Source organism: Neovison vison, chromosome 5 (genome assembly GCF_020171115.1).
Source record: "Neovison vison isolate M4711 chromosome 5, ASM_NN_V1, whole genome shotgun sequence".
In the NCBI taxonomy this organism is placed as follows: domain Eukaryota; kingdom Metazoa; phylum Chordata; class Mammalia; order Carnivora; family Mustelidae; genus Neogale; species Neogale vison.
The window spans coordinates 63,905,695-63,926,371 of NC_058095.1; the positions used below are offsets into that span (position 1 = coordinate 63,905,695).

Genomic DNA, 20,677 nt, shown 5'->3' on the forward strand with positions numbered 1-20,677 from the left:
TTACTGTTCAGACATCTTCTAAGGTTGATACGTTGTGTGTGCACATACATATTAACTTAGAAGAATTTATGATTAGGGGTGCCTGGGTGGTGCCATGGTGATGGACTCCATTTGGGCTCATGATGTGACCTCAGGGTTGTGTGAGTGAGCCTTGCATCGGGCTCTGTGCCTAGTGCAGAGTCAGCTTGAGATTTTCTCTTCCTCTGCCCCTCCCTTTTTTCTCTCTCACTCTCTAAAATAAATCTTAAAAAAAAAAAAGAATTATGATTGTACATTTAAAGTCTTAAGTATGAATGCTTTAATTTATCTTTTTTTTATTGCCAATTGCAGAATGTTTCCTATGGACTCAAAGCCTTCATTGTTGAACCCCCCTGGATCTCTATTGGTCTCATCCCCAATAAAACCAAATCCACTGGACCTGCCGCAGCTTCAGCACAGAGCTGCCGTTATCCCGCCAATGGTAAGTTTTCAAAGTGAGTAGAGAAATGAAGTTGAGAAACAAAGACCTTCAGAGATGTTTCTTCTCTTCTTTAATCAGTCCTTGATTTCTTGGAAAAATTATGGTGCAAAACACACAACATAAAATTTATCATCTTACCTGTTTTTAAATATATGGTTCAGTAGTGCTAAGTATATTCATGGTGTTGTGAAATAGATCTCCAGAACTTTTTCATCTCCAGAAGTGAAACTCTCTTCCTGTTAAAGCACAAGGCTCTGTTTCCCCTCCTCCCAGCTCCTGACAGCCACTTTCTGTCTCTGTGAATTTGGCTAGATACCTCATTAAAGTGGAATCACAGGGTATTTGTCTTTTGTGACTAGCACGTTTCACTCAGCATAAAGTCCTCAGGGTTCATCCAGGTGGTGTCATAATCTCCTTCCTTTCCTTTTGAGGACTGAGAATATCCCATTGTAAGTATATGCCACATTTTGTTTAGTCATTCAGCCATTCGGCTGTTTGCTTTTTCAAATGGATTCATTGTGATGGTTGATTGAAATGGTGATTTCCATTTCAGGGGGGAAAAAAAAAACACCAAAGAAGTATATAATCCTTTAGCCATAAATATCTGTAAGCTTTGTTTTTGTTTTGTTTGTTTTCCTATAAGACAGTAGCAGAATTAGTATATAACTAGATTTTGAACATTTAGAATGAATTCTAGAGATTACAGCTAACTTCAGTATACAATTCCAAATTTAGTTTTATTTACATTTTACTTGAGTAATCTCTACAAGTTTGACTCTCTTTTGACACTGAATTCCAAACTAGTGTGTTGCTCCTTTACATAGGAATGTTTTCGCTCTTGCTTCACTAGAGAGGATAAAAATTTGTTCTGTCTCACATGATAATTGATAAAAGTTAAGTGTTGTGCTTATGATAGACTCCAAAAAAAAAATCATTAAACACTTGTTCATTCATTGATTTACTCAGATGAACTTTTATTAAGTGTCCGCCCAGTTCAAGACAACATTGTTAATGCTGTATGGAATATTTATATATTGTAATCTCTAACTTCAAAAAACATAGAGATTGCTCTTGATAGTGAGACATAGAAAAATATTATAATAAACTTAAAATGGATTATAAAAATGTGATGCTCTGTTAAGTTTAAAAATGTAGTATGGTCATTACAGAGGAAGGAGAGCTTCCTTCTTAATGAGACAGCTAAAGAAGACTCCGCATAAGAAATAATATTTTGGTTGGACCAAAGCAGTTCATTTGGCTTTATAGCAAAAGGAGGAAGAGCCATGTTTACATACAAGCCAAAGCACAAAGGCAAGAAAATTCTGTGTATGTTTTGGGCTCAGTGAAAAATTCTACTAATAGTGTCAAAAACATGGTGGAAGTCTTTATTTAGATAATGGGTTCTAAAAAACTCAGATCTGTACTCTTCCCCAGAATTTTTTGTATTCATGAAGTAATGGACTGTGTTAGAGGCTGTTTATTTAGTATTGAACCAAACAGGTTGGGTTCTTTCCTTCCTGAAATGAGAGAGACAGAAGATAAACAAAACAGCCATATTATTGTGAATTGTGCTGTTGTAAACACTGTCTGTGTTCCCTGAAAGAAAGAAACAGGGCTGCCTTAAGGAGGAGAAAGGGGAGGGACAGATAGGGATGGCCTGTCCGAAGAGGTAACATTCAACACCCTGTGTGTCCTGTTTGTGTTAGTGAGTTGGTTGTGGGAGGTGAGGCAAATCAGTCAAGGTTGTCTGCCGGGTTTCTGGTCTCAGCTGTTAAGGTTCCATTTTCTAAGACGGAGGTAACTGAAGAAGCATTGAATGTAGGAAATGAACAGTTCCGTTAAATGCTAGTTTAGAGGTGCTTTGAGATACCTGCGTGGAGGTGTTAGGTGGCCGTGCTGTGAGTATGGGACTTGGAGTAAAGGTCTTACAAATAGAAATTGATGAGCCATTAACATATAGATGACATTTCAGTGCACAGAAGTGGTGTGCATACCTAGAGAACCTAGAGGGGAGGGCTAGGTGTCAGGGCTGAGCCACCAGGGGTTAAACCATCGGAAGTTAAAAGCAGACTGCAGTGTTTTAATTTCTGATTTAGATCTCTCTTATCACAACTTACGTGATTTATATTGTGTTCTGAAAGTAAATGTTCAGCACTTGAAGTATTTCATACTTGAAGATTAGTTTGACCAAAAAATGGCAAAAATCCCATCAACCAGTATGTTACAGAAATAAGCATTATTTGCAACAGAGGGTCTCAATGTTATGTCGGTCATTGGCGTATTTAGGGTTTTTTTCTTCCTGTAGGTTTCCTGTACCCCATGCAATATACCGATTGGAACCCCAGTGAGTGGCTATGCCCTCTACCAGCGACACATTAAAGCAATGCACGAATCCGCACTCCTGGAAGAACAGCGGCAGAGGCAAGAGCAGATAGATCTGGAATGCAGGAGTTCCACTAGTCCCTGTGGCGCCGCCAAGAGTCCAAACAGAGAGTGGGAAGGTGGGTAGAACTATCCCCGCAAAGCATTTCTCTGAAGGGAAACAAAACTATACTCCTGAGTAGTGTCCTTTGTGCTTTGTAGTTTATCTGCATGTCTGTTGATTAATTCTTCTTGTCCCCAGCACCGAACTCCTTTAACCTGACCTCCATTAAACTTCCGAGGAATGTTAGTATTATTGACTACTCAAAGACAGCAGCAACATTGTTTGGTTTTTGTTGATACAAGTTTTCTGGTATTTTTATCTCTCTGCTGAAAGACTGTAAAAGCCATGCTTTGTGCTCCATTCGTCTGAGTTTTCAGAGTAAGGGAGAATTGTTATCCTGTCCTCCCAGTAAATCACATGTAACCACAGGGTAATACTCATTCTCATTGATATGATGGGAGACAACTTTGTGTATTGTGCCAGTTGTACCCTGACTCACCCCTCACCCCAGCCTTCACCACTTGTGTGCCCAAGGACAAGTCCCGAAACTTTCGGACTTTTAGTTCTCTCATCTGTAAAGTGTAAGTTACAGATCTATTTATCTGTCTCTCTATTTCCATCTTACTGAGATTACGACCCGTAAGAAAGAATTAGCATTCAGTGTTGTTTTGTAACACATGGCTCAGCATTATTCTTTACGTAATATTATATGTAATACATATGCAATTTATAATAATAGTGTACAGTGCATACGTAGTATAATAGATACCACAAAGGTACAGTTATCATTGTTATGTCACTGTTGTTACTTCAGATGACAGATTTGAGTTGTGCATGCTTTTTTTTTTTTTTTAAGCTTTTTTTTTGTTTTTAAGTAATCTCTACACCCAACATAGGCCTTGAATCCACATCCTTGAGGTCAAGACTCCCGTGCTCCACCCGCTGAGCCAGCCAGGCACCCATATGCATTTTCTTTTTAGTTGTGCATGATAAGCTCAGTTTCTTTAAAAAGGTTGTGGGCGGGGGATGATTTCTCAATTGTAATACATTCTTCTGGCATGGTTAAGAAATGGAACACGTGTTCTGGTTGATAGTTGACTTATGCTACAATATGCTTAGAATATAAGACTATTAAGGTCTTCGTTACTATGCTTTAGGTTTTTTGGTAATGATTCAAAAGACTCTTTGCAGTGCCTTACACAGATAAGTAAGAACAATTAGCTGTAGAATGTCATGCATTTCAAGGGCTATTTAATATAAAATCAGAACTGTGTTACTTAACGGATCTTGACCACCACAACCTTCTCAACGCAACGCCCCCCCACCCCCGTTTCACCAGTAATGAGTTATTAGTTATATGGCACCCTGAACCTCTTATGTTAGAGTTTTAAATATAAAATTGCTGGTGTTTTAAGTATAAATCTTACGCTAGTAAAAACGTGAACCAGAGTAGTAATACCCAGTAAGGCTGGGTGTATCTTAGGTGCCAAATGAATATTTCCTGAATGAAGGTAAAAATACTGATGGTTTGGGAGCTTTTAGTATATTGCACAGGGAGAATTCTCAGTTGCTAACTCGGTAATTGACGCAGTGTGTACTCAGTAATTACATGTTGAAGGAATAAATTAAATGGAGTATAAATGGACTTAGCAGAAGTGTTTGTCTTTTGAGCAGTCCAATTATGAGAAAATCTGTCATGATGAGAATGATAAATTATAGAGTAATTTAAAAGTCTATTGATGCATTCCTTACATAAATGATTTAGAGTAAGTGTTGAGAGAAGAACTAAAACCTAGAAAAAAGTGACATTCAAATGGTATTTGCCAGAGTCATGCTAAAGCTGAACATTATTTAGTTAATAATATCTGGATCATTCTATAATATGCGTATCATATGGTTATTTTAAGACTTCAGTATCTTTTCTTAATCTGCTTTATGAGTTGGGTTGTATTTGGAGGCTGGAGAGACTAAATGAGGCTAGATCCCAAATTCTGAGACTCTAAACAATGAGCTGCATTTCTCTGTGGTCAGTCACATTAATCCATGTGATTTAGATCAGAGTGGTATCCTAATTTTTAATCAAATGCAGTGGTCTTAAAACCATACTGTAATTATATTTTTCATTTAAGTCATACTGAAATGTTTATTAATATGACATCAGTTTGATTCAAGGTGACTATAGAAACTGGGGTGGTTTACATTTTATCTCAAGGTTAAGTTTTGTTTTAGCTCATGTAGTATGTTTGTATAGTTATTTAACCGAGTGCCTGAAGACTCTCCTGAATTTGTAGCTATCCATAGTTCAGTGGAAAGGATTATTTCCCTTATACTTAACACATCTCCCTTGTATAAGTATATACTTGCACTTATATTGCTTATATGCATAATGTTTGATACAAATGTTTCCAGTGCAACATCATAGAACAGTTTATAGAATGTTAAATACAGTGAGAATGTTTATTTACCTGTAAACCATCGCCAGACTGGCATAGTTCACTTGAATTATGACGTGGTTTTAACTTTTCCCTTGATGGTCTCGTTTAGAGAGTAACAGGCAGCATCTGTTGGATTGCATTGTAATGCTAGCGAGTGGCACAGTTACTCTAGGTTTACCCTTTCTAAGTGGCATAAGCCTTTCCATCTATAGAAACACCTAGGAAAAACCTGAGAGAACAGTTGTTTTCACTTTCCAGGAGTATTAACACAAGGTAACCCCTACTTCAGTGTGAATCCTTCTCCCTGGAGTGAGGGAACTCAAATGTACACATGTAGGGAGAGTTAGAATTGAACTTCCAGTTCAGGTTTAACAGAATCAGTTCAGTCCAATTAGGAGTTAATCCTTCTCTGCAACTAAATTTAATCTGTTTATTTTCTTGTTTATTTTTTTCAGTCCGAGTACATGATGGTTTAAATACTTGTATTTAGAACCATCTAAATTTCTTTTTCTTATCTTTTTTTTCCTGCTTTTTCTTTAATACTACCTTGATAAGACAGTTTCCACATTATTAGAAACTTACTGGAAATGGTAAAACAGTCACACAGAATTTATAGTAATAATTTTACCATGTTAAATTATCTAGAGGGCGCCTGGGTGGCTCAGTTGGTTGGACGGCTGCCTTCAGCTCGGGTCATGATCCTGGAGTTCCGGGATCGAGTCCCACATCGGGCTCCCGGCTCCATAGGAGTCTGCTTCTTCCTCTGACCTCCTCCTCGCTCATGTTCTCTCTCACTGTCTCTCTCTCAAATAAATAAATGAAATCTTAAAAAAAAAAAATTATCTAGAAAGGAAGACATGACTTTCTTTTTTTAAATTGGTTTCTTTTATAAATCTGCACAGCATTGGAACACTTAATCTAATTCATTATATTAATATGTCTAAGAAGGGAAGAGTACCATCATCTTTTCTTCTTTTTTGCTAAAGATTTTATTTATTTATTTGACAGAGATCACAAGCATGCAAAGAGGCAGGCAGAGAGAGCAGGGGTGGGTGGGGAGCAGACTCCCTGCTGAGCAGATAGAGCCCAATGTGGGGCTCGATCACAGGACCCTGAGATCATAACCTGAGTCAAAGGCAGACGCTTAACCCACTGAGGCCAGCCAGGAACCCCGTGGAGTACCATCATCTTGATGGATACCCCAGAAGCATCTGAAATTCAACACTCAGTGCTTCAGGGAGACATTGCCATGTGGGGTTTAAAAATTTTTTTTTCTATTTACTTTTTTGTTTTGTTTTGTTTTATTTTGCCGTGTGGTTTTGAGATCAGAGTCAGACTTAGACTCTGATAGCAGACCTTTGTGGGAAGACAGTGTGATTCTTTTAAGGGTCAGTTTCCTCATCTGTGAAATGGTGTTAATAATCTCATTGGTCATGAGGGCTCAGTGAGATAATTCATGTAATTCACAGTACTCTGCACAGAGTACAGTGTTAGCTAGTATTTAGAATTGTTTTTGGTTTTTATTTATTTTTTATTATTTTTTTTGGTTTTTATTTTTTTAATTTTTTATTTTATTTTTTGGTTTCTGGTTTTTAAAAATACCTTAGTAAGCTGGAGAACTCTTTTTTTTTTTTTTAGATTTTATTTATTTATTTGACAGATAGAGATCAGAGGCAGGCAGAGAGAGAGGAGGAAGCAGGCTCCCTGCTGAGCAGAGAGCCCAGTGCGGGCTCGATCCCCTGACCCTGGGACCGTGACCCGAGCCGAAGACAGAGGCTATAACCCGCTGAGCCACCCAGGCGCCCCTGGAGAACTCTTTATGCCATCTTCCACTTAATAGTGAAATGCTAGAGGAACTGTCAGGTTCCAACTACTACTTAACTGCAGTGCAGTAAAGAAAAAAAAGAAACAAAGATAGAAGTAGCTATTTGAAGGGAGAAAACAAATCTTCGTTCACAGGATAAGAAATCTACCTAGAAAGCCTGTAAGAATCAACTGAAAAGTGATTAGAACAAAAAGGAAAGCTCATTAAGTTTCTCAGGAAAAAATGGTCTACAGAAATCCACATCTTTCTTTCCTGTAGCTCTGAAATAATCATTTATACAAGTAAACTCATGCATTGAAAAAGATTACTTTCCTAGGGGTGCCTGGGTGGCTCAGTGGGTTAAAGCCTCTGCCTTCGGCTCGGGTCATGATCCCAGGGTCGTGGGATCGAGCCCCGCATCGGGCTCTCTGCTTAGCAGGGAGCCTGCTTCCTCCTCTCTCTCTCTCTCTCTTCCTGCCTCTCTGCCTACTTGTGATCTCTGTCTGTCAAATAAATAAAAACTTAAAAAAAGAAAAAAAGATGGCTTTCCTAGCAAGAAAATGTAAAGTACCTATAAATAATTTTTAGCAGGGAATGTGTAAATAAGAGCTATATGAAAAAGACTAGATTCCCCAGAAAGCTCATTATTAATAGAGCATCAGGTCTTCTGTATTCATAAATTTAATGCAAGTCTAATGAAAATTCCAGTGACATTTTGTTTGGAGAATGATTTTAAATTTCTGTTTATCTGGAAGAATAAATGTAAGACTAGGTAAGCAAAAGAATAATAAAATGAGTGGGAATTTGTTTTGGCAGACATTAAAATAGCCCACATCTAAGTGGTTTGGGTTACAGATGATTTTCATTTTCTTTTGTACTTTTCTGATTTTCCAAAATTGCAATGTCAATTTCATTTTAAAAAGGAAAAAAATTATATATATAATTGTATGTATTTTTAAGTCTTAATGTGACTGCATATTCAATATCTTTAAATGCTCAAAGTTGTTTTATGCTTTATGTGGAGGTAAATTATCTGAAGTAATTTTTATTAGCATTATGGTAGTAAAATTCCCAGTTTATAAGCTTGTGCAGGTTTTTTGCATTAGTTTGATCTGTGTCAAAAATTTTAATTTTAATTAAATTTAATTTTAATTTCTCTGAATATTAAGTGGTGGGTTTCAACAGGCTAAATTGAAGAGTTGAAAATCTCAGAGCTATGACTAATTCAAGCAAGACTTGAATTCACCAAATGGCTGGATAATCTGATGTTTACCTCTTGTGATCTTTATGACATGTGAAAACACCTGGTTTTCCTAAGAAAGAGAAAGAGAAGTTCTTTGTCCTTTGAAGGGAAAAATCATAATTGAATATTTGAGGGTTTTATTAGGTCATAGTGATGGTGCGTACACAGAAGCTATAGATGTATAGGGTTTTTAAACCTCTCTGTGGGTGGGTTCCCTCCTCCCCTGCCAAGGAATTTTAGATTTTAATATTAGTATATAGTCAGATCTGCCCCTGGATGGTGTGGGCTTGGTCCTTTCACACTTACTATTTTAATTTGGGGTTCTTCCCTTACTTTGATAACTTTAACTTTCATAGGAAAATCAGTCGCCTATATGCCTTATGCTGAGGTCAGACGTGCCCTAGAGCAGGACACACAGATGCACAATACCGCAGCAAGGTCAGCCTCACCGTGTAGGCTCTCTCCGAGAGAAGCCAGTAAAGCCGCTCTGCAGCCTGGTATGAGTGCAGCTCGCTCTAGTGTCCCTCCAGGTAAATATCGTTGCTCTGTGCAGTGGCTGCTGGCCATCTCCCTGCAGGTGCGAGACATGGGGGGTGTGATCTCGTGAATGAACTGCCTTTCCCAGACACGTCCTTCCTGTTTCAGAATTATTTTCTTGTTTCTCTGCTTCCCATCGTCTGTTCTGTTCAGGTGAGATTCACTGGGCCCCCGGGGAATTTTGTTCCCACATGCGTACCGTGACACTGACTGGCTTTCAGGAGTCCGTATACTTCGAGAAAATCTTTAGATTCCCCTCCCTGACACAAGAAATCCCGGTCTGTGAGAGCCAGAGTCAGTAAATGTCTCTCTAAGTATGCATGATGTAGAGAGGCATGCAGCTGGCGGTCGGCCGTTTGTGCGCGTTCTCCCCAGTGGTACCATGAGCTGCCCCTAAAAAGCAGGTCCAGCGAGGGACGGCGAGACAGAGATTATGAAAGACAGTCACTTGCCTGTGCTCAGCAGAGATCATTTGAAATGAACATCAGCTTGAAAGCTCTGGTTTGACAGGGAGTTGAATATTTCAACCTCGCAAATACCATGTGTGACCTGAATATGTATATGGGTTTAATTCAAGTTGAAAGAGAAATTCAAAATAGAAGTGTTCCTCCTCAGCCTCATCTTGCAACTTAAAATTCAATGTGTGATATAAAAATTCAGGAATGACTGAGATAGAGTGTTGCAAACTACGAAACTGACAATTTTAAATCATTTTTTTCCCCTCCCCTTAAAAGTCCTGCAGCCTGCTCCACATCAAGTGATAACAAACCTCCCTGAAGCAGTTCGCCTTCCCACAACTCGACCCACCAGGCCACCTCCGCCTCTCATCCCATCATCCAAAACCACAGTGGCTTCAGAGAAACCATCTTTTATCCTGGGAGGCTCCATCTCACAGGTAAAATGCCTTCCCTGCCCAGGAAATTTCTGTTGATTATTGCTTTGGTGAAAGTTCTCCCTTTTTGTCACTAATATGTCAGAAATAAAAATCCATCTGTGTGTGAAAAGATGACCAAAAAATACGGCAGTCATCATCTTCCGTGCCGCACACAGGAAGTTTGTGTGAGTTGGGTGCCCAAACTGAGTGCCCGTGGCACACCATCTGGCTTGACTTAGAAGTGCCTAGAGGAGTTTTTTCAAGTACTAGATTATGTGTTGACTATTGAAAGGCTCTAAATATTAAATTGTGGTTGATTGATAAGCCCCAGTTCATTCTGATAAGCCCCAGTTCATTCTGACTTTGGCCATTATAACTTTCTTTTTTCCCCTCTGGTGCATTGCTATCAACATCCATAACATATATCTAAATACGATCTTATCTTAATGGTTGAGAAGTTTTGACTGATGTGTGCGACCAGCAGGAAGCATTCTCCTGTCGGCTGATGAACCATGGCATCACTTCCGAAGGTTCTCTTAGCGCCTTGTGCCTGAAGCAGCCACTGGTTCGCTTCCTGTTGGCACAGATCAGTTTTGCCTTTCATATAAATGATCTCAAACAGTGTGTACTCTTCCGTGTCTGTCCTCTTGAACTTAGCGTAATGGCTGTAGGTATTCATACAGGTTTTGTGTAATCAGTAGTTTTCTTCTTTTTTATTGCTGAATACTGCTGCGCTGTGGGAACACATGCCGGTTTGTTAACCCGCATTCTCATTAGTGGAAGCCAGAGCTGTTTCGGGCTTTTGGTTGTAGTGAACAAAGCAGGCACAAACGTTCTCGTACTGGCTCCTTATAGACATTTGTTTTTATTTCTCCTGTGTAATCAACCCCCGGAGAGAGCACTTGCTCGATAATATGTGTGTTTTACTTCATAATTTCCCACAGTGGGTCCACTACCACCTGAAACGTAAGCCTTCATGTTGCTTCATTTGCTCTTGGCAGTCTTTTTTATTTTCGTCATATTTCATTGTGGCTTTAGTTTGCATTTCCCTGGCAGCAAATGAGGTTGAGCTCTGTTTTGTATGCTTATTGGTCATTTATACATCTGATGGCAAATTGACTGTCATTATCTGTTTTTATTGGTTTTTTTGGTTATTGATTACAGAAGTTCTTTACGTATTGTGGATGAAAGGTCTCAGTTATATATTAAAATATTTTCTCTTTTTTGTGGCTTGTGTGTTTTGTTACTGGTATGTTTTGATGAACAGAAATTTTAAATTTTGATGAAATGTTTATGTAAATTTTTTCTCATTCTCTAAGAAATCTTTGCTTGATGGTTGTGGGGATATTCTTGTGTTTTCTTCTTAAAGGTTTATAGTTTGGGCTTTTACGTGTAGGTCGGTGGTCACGTGAAATTAAGTTTTGTGTGCCGCCTGAGGTCAGGATCAGCGTTCATTTATCCTTTTGGGTTTGCAGTTCCAGTAACACCAGTTAAAAGCCTTTACTTTCTCCATTTGATCAGTTCAGTGCCTTCTTCAAAAATGATTTGGCTCTGTGTTCAGTCTCTCTCTGGACTATCTGTTCTATTCAGTTGATCTACTTGCCCATAGTTTTGTTAGCACCACAGTTTTGATTATTGTAGCTTTAAGATAAGTCTTGAAATCATGTGGTAGGAGTCCTGTAAGGGCTTTTATTTTTTAAGATCACTTTGGCTCTTCTATGACTTTGGTGTTTCTGTACAAATTATAAATGTCAGCTTCTAACAAAAATTCTGCTGGGATTATGGTAAAAGATTGCATTAAATCTATAGATTATTTTGGGTTGGAAAGGAAGGTCTTTTTTTTCTTTTAAAGATTTTATTTATTTATTTGAGAGAGAGCATGAGAGGGGAAAAGATCGGGGTTGGGGGGGGAAGCACCCCCCACTCCCGGAGCTGGGAGCCCGATTCGGGACTCTGTCTCAAGATCTGGGACCATGACCTGAGCCGAAAGCAGTTGCTTAACCAACTGAGCCACCCAGGCGCCCTAGAAATGATCTTAAGAATATTGAGTCTTCTGTAATCCATGAACATGTTTATATTTCCATTAATTTAGGTCTTTATCTCAACAATATTTCATAGTTTTCACTGTAGATGTTTTGTTAGATATATTTATGTTTTTATAAATATTATTTTTTAAAATTTCATTTTCCAGTTCTTACAGGTATATAAGAAAAAGTTGACTCTTTCAATCTTCACTTTATCTCCTGCAGCGTTTACTTCTTTGCTTCTTGTTTTGTTTTTGTTTTTTTTTGGAAGGAAAATAGATTTCTTAGGATTTTCTATGTGAGCATGTCATCTGCAAATCAAGGTAGTTTTACCTCTTCCTTTCCAGTCCTAGTGCCTTTTCTTTTCCTTGTCTTATTGAACTGGCTAAGGTAGAACTTTTAGTACTGTGTTTATTTTCTTTTTAAAGATTTATTTGAGATAAAGATACTTATTTGAGAGAGAGAACAGGGAGGGAGGGGGGAGAGGGAGAGAGCAAATCTTAAGTAGGCTCCCAGCCGAGCAAAGAGCTAGGAACCTGATGTGGGGCTCCATCAGCCCAATGTGGGGCTTGATCCCACAACCCTGAAATCATGACCTGAGCTGAAATCAAGAGTCAGATGTTTAACCAACTGAGCTACCCAGGTGCCTTATAGTACAATCTTTAAAAGAAATGGTAAAGGGGCGCCTGGGTGGCTCGGTGGTTAAAGCCTCTGCCTTCAGCTCAGGTCACGATCCCAGGGTCCTGGGATCGAGCCTCACATTGGGCTTTCTGCTCAGCAGGGAGCCTGCCTCCTCCTCCTCTCTCTTTCTGCCTGCCTCTCTGCCTACTTGTGGTATGTCTGTCAAATAAATAAAAATCTTAAAAAAAAAAAAAAAAAAAGAAGTGGTAAAGAGGATATGCTTTCCTTATTGCCCATTTTAGGAGGGAGGCATTCAGTATCTTCCTGGTAGGTATGTTAACTCTAGACTTTTCATAGGTGCCTTCCATCAGATTGAAAAGGCTTCCTTATTTTCTTTTTTTGCTGAGAGTTTGTTTTTTTTTTTTATTTTCCTCCAGTTTTTGTACTTTTTAACTTCAGAATTTCTGCACGGTTCTTTTTTTTATGATTTCTTTTTGTTGATATTCTTTGGATGGGGAAACATCATTTTCATACTTTCATTTAATGCTTTAGACATGATTCCCTGTAGTTTGAACATATTTATGATAACCGATAAATGATATAATGGTCTTTTTCTGGCAAGTCTAAAGTCCAGGGACAGTTTTTATTCAGTGCATTTCCCCCCCCCCATGTGTGGGTCATGCTTTCTTCTTTGTTACAATTTTTGGTTAAAAACTGGACATTCTGCATAAGGTGGCAGCTGAGGCAGTCAGATTCTCCTCTCTTGGGAGGGTCTGCTGTTGTTGCTTTTGTTTTGTTGATGCTTGCTTTTTTCTAAAGAACTAACTGTGAAGTCTGTGTTCTGCGACATGTGTGGTCGTTGCTATCTCTACCTGCTGGCCGGCTAAGGCTTGACAGACTTTGTGGCTGGAATGTTTACATATCCCAGTCTTTGCCGAGTGGCTCTTTGTGTGTGTTGGGGCACACCTTCAGCCTTCAGCCAGGCTGCTGGCAACTCTGCCTTAGTCTTCACTTCCTATTTTCACAGAGCTTTACAGCCCACCAGAGTTGAGAACTTCAGGCCTTCTCTTGTCTCTCCTAGGCATCTGTACAGCCTCGCATATTCACGTGGCCTTTGATTGCTAGGAACATGCTCAAACCTCCTTTGAACATCTCATTTTTTTAGCTTTTCCTTTTAAAGGTTTTTGCTTACCGTGTTGTTGCCTGAGTATTGCCTCAGGCAGTGACGAAGTTAAAGCATTTGACGCTGATTGTTTTTGACAAGCATACACCTTCTTCCCCACAGGTCCGAAAAGGACAGCCTTGCAAATGGGTCTTCCAGGGAACCATCAGACAAGTCAAATAATGACCGTTATCTGGGAGTGATGCTTTTAAGAGCTCCAGACCCTCTTCTTTCCCCTCTGGTGGCTGCCAGGCTGATGGTTTTCAGCATAATCGAGGACTTTTGATTTTCAGGGCTATCAGTGAGCTTGGTGGGAGCATCTGGGAGAGGAGATAGAACAAGTTCAGATGCCACAAAACTCACTCTTCTTACGTAGATTTTGTTAGTCTTCTTGAACAAACACACGCAGATTTCCATAAGCCTTCAGTTAATTTCCAAATTGAAAGGTTGATTTTTACCATTTTTGCTGGTTTTCTGGTTGCTTTTATGGAGGAAAGTTTTCAGAAGTCCCTACTCTGCTGTTTTTACTGTCACTGTCCTATAGCAGTTTTTTGAAGAATAAATATTGTTAATAATAGTAGCTTACATTTTGAGTATACTGTTAAGTGCTTTGTTTATGTAATCTGTTACCTAATATTAATTATGTGAAATTTATGGCTATTTCAGAAGACCTCTTGCTCCCTTTAAAAATATTTTTAATCGATCTGTTAGGATTTTCTTGCTTTTCCAATACTTGTCCTTAATTCTGGGCAATGGGGGTGTAAATTCTTATAAACAGACACATGAACATATGTTTATTGTTGACCTTGTGAAAAGACCATGTTATTTTAGTCTTCTAAAATTATTTTTAGGGAACACCTGGCACTTATTTGACATCTCATAATCAGACTTCCTACACTCCAGAAGCAGCTAAGCCCTCAGTGGGCTCTATCTCTCTTGGACTGCCGCGGCAGCAGGAATCTGCCAAATCAGGTCAGTGAGTAAATACTCAAAAGCTTCGTGCACTTGTGGCATCCCGGGCGGTAACTCAACACTTGATCTCTTCTTTTTCTCTCACTTTGGTCCATAGCTACTGTGCCCTACATCAAGCAGGAAGAATTTTCTCCCCGAAGCCAAAACTCGCAGCCTGAAGGTCTCTTGGTCAGGGCACAACACGAAGGAGTGGTCAGAGGTAAACTACGCTGTTTGGCAGAAATATTAAACTTTTGTTCCCAATAAATGTATTAAAGTCATTAATACGTTTTAATGTTGGGTTTTTAAATTAGAGCCTTTACATTCTAAATTTTCCCTTCTGTATAAAAATAATTCAGGATTTTGAAATTCCATGTTTTGGCAATCCTTTTTAATAATTGTAATATTTTGAAAGTGCATTTCAGTAAAACACAGATATTCTTCTTATACTGCTGTTTCCTCTTACCCCTCTTCCAAGTAGGGGGTGAGTTTTGTTTGTTTGCGGTGGTAGAAGCTATAACTTACTCATCATTTTGCTTTCATTCAGGTACCACGGGAGCCATTCAAGAAGGAAGTATAACTCGGGGAACGCCGACCAGCAAAATTTCCATGGAAGGCATCCCGTCCCTGCGGGGCTCCATCACTCAGGTTAGTTGTGATCATTCTTGATGCGCTGGACAGTAGCTAATGAGAAAACTAGATGTCAGGTCTCAAGAGCTCCAGCGGTTCCAGCAGTATGGCTCTGTGGTTAAGTTGCTTCTTGTCTGGATTGCAGAATTGGGTCTCAGTTGTAATAAACCCAGATCCGTAAATTGTCTGCAGAAGGACATTAATGTGATCATTTTGACCACCAGCTGTATTATCTGTTCTGTGGGTCATTTGAAAAGGTCAGTGTTTTGCAAATTGGCAGAAGAAACAAGTTGATGCAGCTCTGTCTTCCTGGCAAGGCTTTTTTTTTTTTTAAAGATTTTATTTATTTATTTGACAGAGAGAGCATGACAGGGAACACAAGCAGGGGGAGTGAGAGAGGCAGGCTCCCTGCTAAGCAGGGGACCTGGTGCCGGGCTCCATCCCAGGACCCCAAGATCATGACCTGAGCCAAAGGCAGATGCTTTACGACTGAGTCATCCAGGCGTGCGTGCGCGCGCGCACACACACACACACACACACACACACACCCTCCCCCATCACACACACACACACACACACCCTCCCCATCCCCCCCACACACACCCTCCCCCCATACCCTGCAAAAGCTTTTACCATGTGTGCAGCTCAAATAGAAATGGAAAAAAAAAAAAATCATTATAAATTATTTGCTCGCTTTTGCCTCTTGTGAAAAAGAAGGTCTGCAGTCCCAGCATGTAAGCCCCCTGGCTAGGGTCTCATGCTAAACTCGAAGATATGGGTGGCATTGATAGAAGCACCGAAAGTCAGATCTCTTCTTCCAGTTTCAAGTTCAATAAATTGCCAGTTTTGATTAAGAAAAGTTCCTTCTTGTCCTCCGCTTGACGTTGATTTCAGTTGGAAGTGTAACAGTCCATAGCTTCCTTATTACTGTAGATCTGGTAAAGAAAATTCTCTTTTGGGAAATCATTGTAAACAGAATCCTGTGGTTTTTGCTTGTTGAACCTTGTTCCTTAGGCCAGTGGCTAAAGTTGTGGCTCCTGGGTCAGCACCATTAGGCCCAGACTTCCTGAAGTCTCATCTGTGGGGGGGCAGGCCCAGCAGGCTGTGTTTCCCGCCCTCTAGTGGTTCTGCTGTGGGCCCATCTGAGAACCGTGCCCTGGGGCCTTGCTGGTCAAGTGTAGTCTGTATCCCAGGGATCAGCATTGCTTGGGAGCTTGTTAGGTTAATGCAGAAATTTTAGTTCCCACTTCCGACCTATGAATCAGGGTCTCTGTTTTAACAAGACCTGGTTTACAGAGTGTATGGCCTAGTGACCTAGAGAGTTACATGTGAACTCTGCACATCTCCTTCTACATTTCACCAAAGTATACATCCAGAAACTAGTTTTCAAAACAAGCAAACACTTTAATATTAGAGGCAGAAGGGAAAAAATGCCTTATGTGTATTCCCTTTTCTCATTCGTTTTCACTCCAGTAACCAGGCTGTGGGCAGGAAGACAGAATGAAGTGGATGAAGGGAGGCTAGGCTTTCCTCTCTTCATTTCCAGCCCAGTCCGTCCACACCAAGTGAGCCCTTCTGCAGTGGGTGTTAAGGATTTCCGGATATTTACTGCCGAGCCCACTGAATGGCTGGACAAGTAAAATATTCTATTCTTGTCATTCTTCCTGCACTGAGTGTGTGGTTTCAGATCGTCCTCACGAGAATTTTGGAGACGCCAGATGTGAGTGGGCTGTGTCTGGGCCCACCACTCCCATCCCAACCCAAGCAGCTCACTTGTACAAAGTCCGTACCCAGTAGGTTCCGTGAATGAATTCTGCGGAAGGAAGGGTTTACTGCTTAACGGAGGGGTCAGAGAGAACTGTGCCTGTAGGTGACCCAGAAGAGGACTGATCAGTGGTGGCGAACATTCTGACCATGTGATCTAAACTGAATCCATATCACAGGATGGGGGCATCTTGAGTTTTGTCGTTCGTACTTCCCCCTCCCCCTCCCCCACTGGTGACCAGAGGTCAAACCCAGTAGACAGTTTGGGAACTGCAAGTTCTTTTTTCCTCTTATCACCATGTGAGAGGAGGTTGCGGTATTCTAAATTTAAAACTTAATTTATTGTCTTATTTTCATTAGACATTTTGAAAAAACACATTACACTTAAATGATTTCTTGGCCTTTTAAGACAAGATTTTTTTTTTTTCTTTTCCTTTTCCTTTCTTTTTTTTTTTTTTTTTTTTCCCCGTGAGAGCTAAGAGGCTTGACTTCAAGGTGGGGAAGAAAGTTCGTTTGACTCCTACACCTGTCCGCATTTTAAGTTTTGTGGGGCAGGGCTCAAGGACAAAGTTACAGTATTTCTTTATGTTTATAGAAACTTAATGTCTGGGTTCTCTTGTGTCTTTGTCCTTTCTTCTTTGAAGATGGATGGATCCGACTCTCAGTGTGGTAGGTTAAGTTTTCTGAGCATCTCGTGTCTCTAAACCTGAATGTTTGTGTTTGATTTGATGGCAGGGTACTCCAGCTCTGTCACAGGCTGGCATACCAACTGAGGCATTGGTGAAGGGATCCATTTCTAGAATGCCCATTGAGGAGAGCAGTCCTGAGAAAGGCAGAGAGGAGGCCGCATCAAAAGGTCATGTTATTTATGAAGGCAAAAGTGGACACATCTTATCCTACGACAGTAAGTTTGATGTCTGTACTCGGAACCCAGTACTGTATTAGGGATTGGAAACATGGGCTTTGGTTCCCCACATACTTGTTTGGGGGAGTTCATTCTCCCTTCTTGTGGAAGTTTTTGTGAAAATTTAACTGAGATGGTCAGTTAAAATGATAAACAGTGCAGAGCCCGTAGTATATGGTTCTGTGAGTGATAGCTAATATCAACCGTGACCAGTGGATTTAGCCTAAGAAAAGAATCTTTAACTTCAATAGAATCACTTTTCTTTTTTTTTCTTTATTTTTAAGATTTTATTTATTATTTGTGAGAGAGAGGGTGCGCAAGAGAGCAAGCACGAGTCTGGGAGAGGCAGAGGCAGGCAGAGAAGCAGGCTCCCCTCTGAGCCCGATGCAGAGCTCAATCCCAGGACCCTGGGATCATGACTTGAGCCAAAGGCAGATGCTTAACCACTGACCCACCCAGGCCTCCCCAAGAATTAGGAAGTAGATAATAATCTAATAATCCTGGAAAGAGTATTGAATTTAAATTCTTTTTTTTTTTTTAAAGATTCTATTTATTTATTTGGCAGAGACACAGCAAGAGAGGGAACACAAGCAGGGGGAGGGCGAGAGGGGGACTGGGAGAGGGAGAAGCAGGCTTCCTGCGAGCAGGGAGCCCGATGTAGGGCTCGATCCCAGGACCCTGAGATCATGCCCTGAGCCAAAGGCAGACGCTTAACAACTGAGCCACCCAGGCATGCCGAATTTAAATTCTTAATTTAAATGATTTTAATGTCTGTGTGTGAGCATTTTCTTTAGATATATTCTTAGGTTATATTTTCTCACTGATGTTACAAGAATGACTCAGTTATGGTTTAAAAAAAAAGAAAAAAAGGCAAGTGAGGGACTGGTTATGAGTTCCTGTTTGCAACTGTTTTTGTGATCTGCGGAGTCATTAGTCATGGTTTATCTTTCTCTTTGAATACAAAGATGTAAGGTATGTGAGCACAGAGTGCCTGATGCAAAACACATGGTAACTTTCTTATTTCCTTCCTCCTTTCTTGTTTTAACATATCTGGCATATGCTGATTTACATTTTGCTTCTGGAGGAAGAAAGTAACGTACATTGCCAAAGCCAGAAATGTAGATGTCATCCTCGACACTTTGTTCTCTTTCCACATCCAGTCAGTCACTAAGCTGTTCCTGTTCTCTTTTCTGAGTTCTCTGCCATCCATCCATTTCTCTATACTCCCCACTGCCCCCGTCATCCTTCATCTGGATAACTGGGCAGCTCCCCCTGGTCTCCCCACCTTTGGTCATAACCCGTATTCAGAACTGTATCTAGTCACTTCCTGCTTGACTCTTCATTGCGTTAAGATCAGTGTAAGCCCCTTACCTTGGCTCGATCCCCCTCCGTGATCTGCTACCTGCTCCTCTCCCCAAGTGTTCCCTTCCCACTTTTCCCTCGGCCCCCGGCACTGCCTTCCCGTGCAGTCTGCCTCCAGCGCCACTCTACTCGCTGACCAGGCACGGAGCCCAAGTCCTTTCAGTGTCCCACACTTTGTCTCACCTTGGCATCTGTGTACCTGTACTCCCTCTTCCTCCCTTACCTCTGACTTAAGCATCTCGGTTCTCCATTTACACATTACTTCTTGTAGCAGCCTTATCGGGGCCTTTTAATTGTTAGGTTCCCCTTCTAGCATTCTCATAGCACATCGTACCTCTCTTTTCATAGTGCTGACTATGCTGTACATCAGTTTCCTAGTACTTTATTGGTATCCATCGCGACTGGTAAGTTTCATGAAGGAAGGGACTTAATTTGTTAACCTTATCTGCAAGCCTAGCTTACTTATGCCTGGCACTCAGTTACATTTTAATTAATGAAAAAAACTCCATAAATATCATCTATACAGTACTATGTTGTAGGTTGGCTGGCTTTTATATTGCTTTTTATAAGATAAGACTATGAAACTAAGATAACTGATTTATTGTAGAGTAGGCTTTGGGTTTTGTCTGAGTAATTCTTATTTCTATGTTCTGCAGATATTAAGAATGCCCGAGAAGGCACAAGGAGTCCAAGAACAGCTCACGAAATCAGTTTAAAAAGAAGCTATGAATCAGTGGAAGGAAATATAAAGCAAGGGTTGTCATTGAGGGAGTCTCCTGTGTCAGCCCCGTTGGAGGGTAAAGTGTTTCCAGTGCTTTATTTAGATACATTTAATTTTGTACAGCAAATTTGCATGGTTGGGTTAGGTTGTATTCAATCTCTGTCAAGAAATTTATATTCATATTACTGTTATAAATTTGTATTCATATTACTATATAAATGAAACCTGTATCAATATATCATTATATTAATAATATGTAATATGATGAAATATGTTATTAACACTGTAGTAATATGAGCTTATTAATATGTTTAAATTTATATTCGTATCTACGTATAAAGCAAGTACGTGACAGTGGCAGGAAGTAAAAATTAAACATTATTGGTCATATCATAGGTAACTAGTAGAATGCTCATGTAATGTAGACTATTCTGCTAGGGTTAAATGAGTTGAAAAATGTAAAAGTCATTCTGAGAACTTTGCTTTTGTTGTGAGGCAGCTAAAACAGTGTAACAGAACAAAGACCTGTATTTGAACTCTGGCCGCACTGTTTGCTGGTGAAGTTCTCTGGGCGAGTGAAAATGCAGGGACCATAGTTATGATGTGAAGACTCGAGACAGGTGTCCCAACGTGTGCTGACCACGCGATAAGCAATCACTACATCATATCCATAGTTTTATTTTGTTAATGACTCACTTTCTTTAAGTCTTAACCTGCTTCAACTGTTTAATGTCAATCTAAGTGAAATACTAAACACAAG

At 40.0% G+C, this 20,677-nt stretch overlaps 1 protein-coding gene across 18 annotated transcripts in view; it reads left to right on the forward strand.

The window, feature by feature from the left end:
- NCOR1 (nuclear receptor corepressor 1) overlaps window positions 1–20,677 on the forward strand; it is a 156,021-nt gene that overhangs the window by 104,412 nt on the left and 30,932 nt on the right. For 13 of the 18 annotated variants that reach the window (XM_044249178.1, XM_044249177.1, XM_044249190.1 and 10 more), the window contains 9 exons: window positions 331–460; window positions 2,766–2,961; window positions 8,724–8,897; window positions 9,639–9,799; window positions 14,437–14,557; window positions 14,655–14,756; window positions 15,084–15,184; window positions 17,666–17,834; window positions 19,853–19,993. In XM_044249178.1, the coding sequence (XP_044105113.1) occupies window positions 331–460; window positions 2,766–2,961; window positions 8,724–8,897; window positions 9,639–9,799; window positions 14,437–14,557; window positions 14,655–14,756; window positions 15,084–15,184; window positions 17,666–17,834; window positions 19,853–19,993 (1,295 nt within the window). The remainder of the gene's footprint in view (window positions 1–330; window positions 461–2,765; window positions 2,962–8,723; window positions 8,898–9,638; window positions 9,800–14,436; window positions 14,558–14,654; window positions 14,757–15,083; window positions 15,185–17,665; window positions 17,835–19,852; window positions 19,994–20,677) is intronic. The other 5 variants (XM_044249189.1, XM_044249191.1, XM_044249196.1 and 2 more) reach the window with 1 other exon arrangement.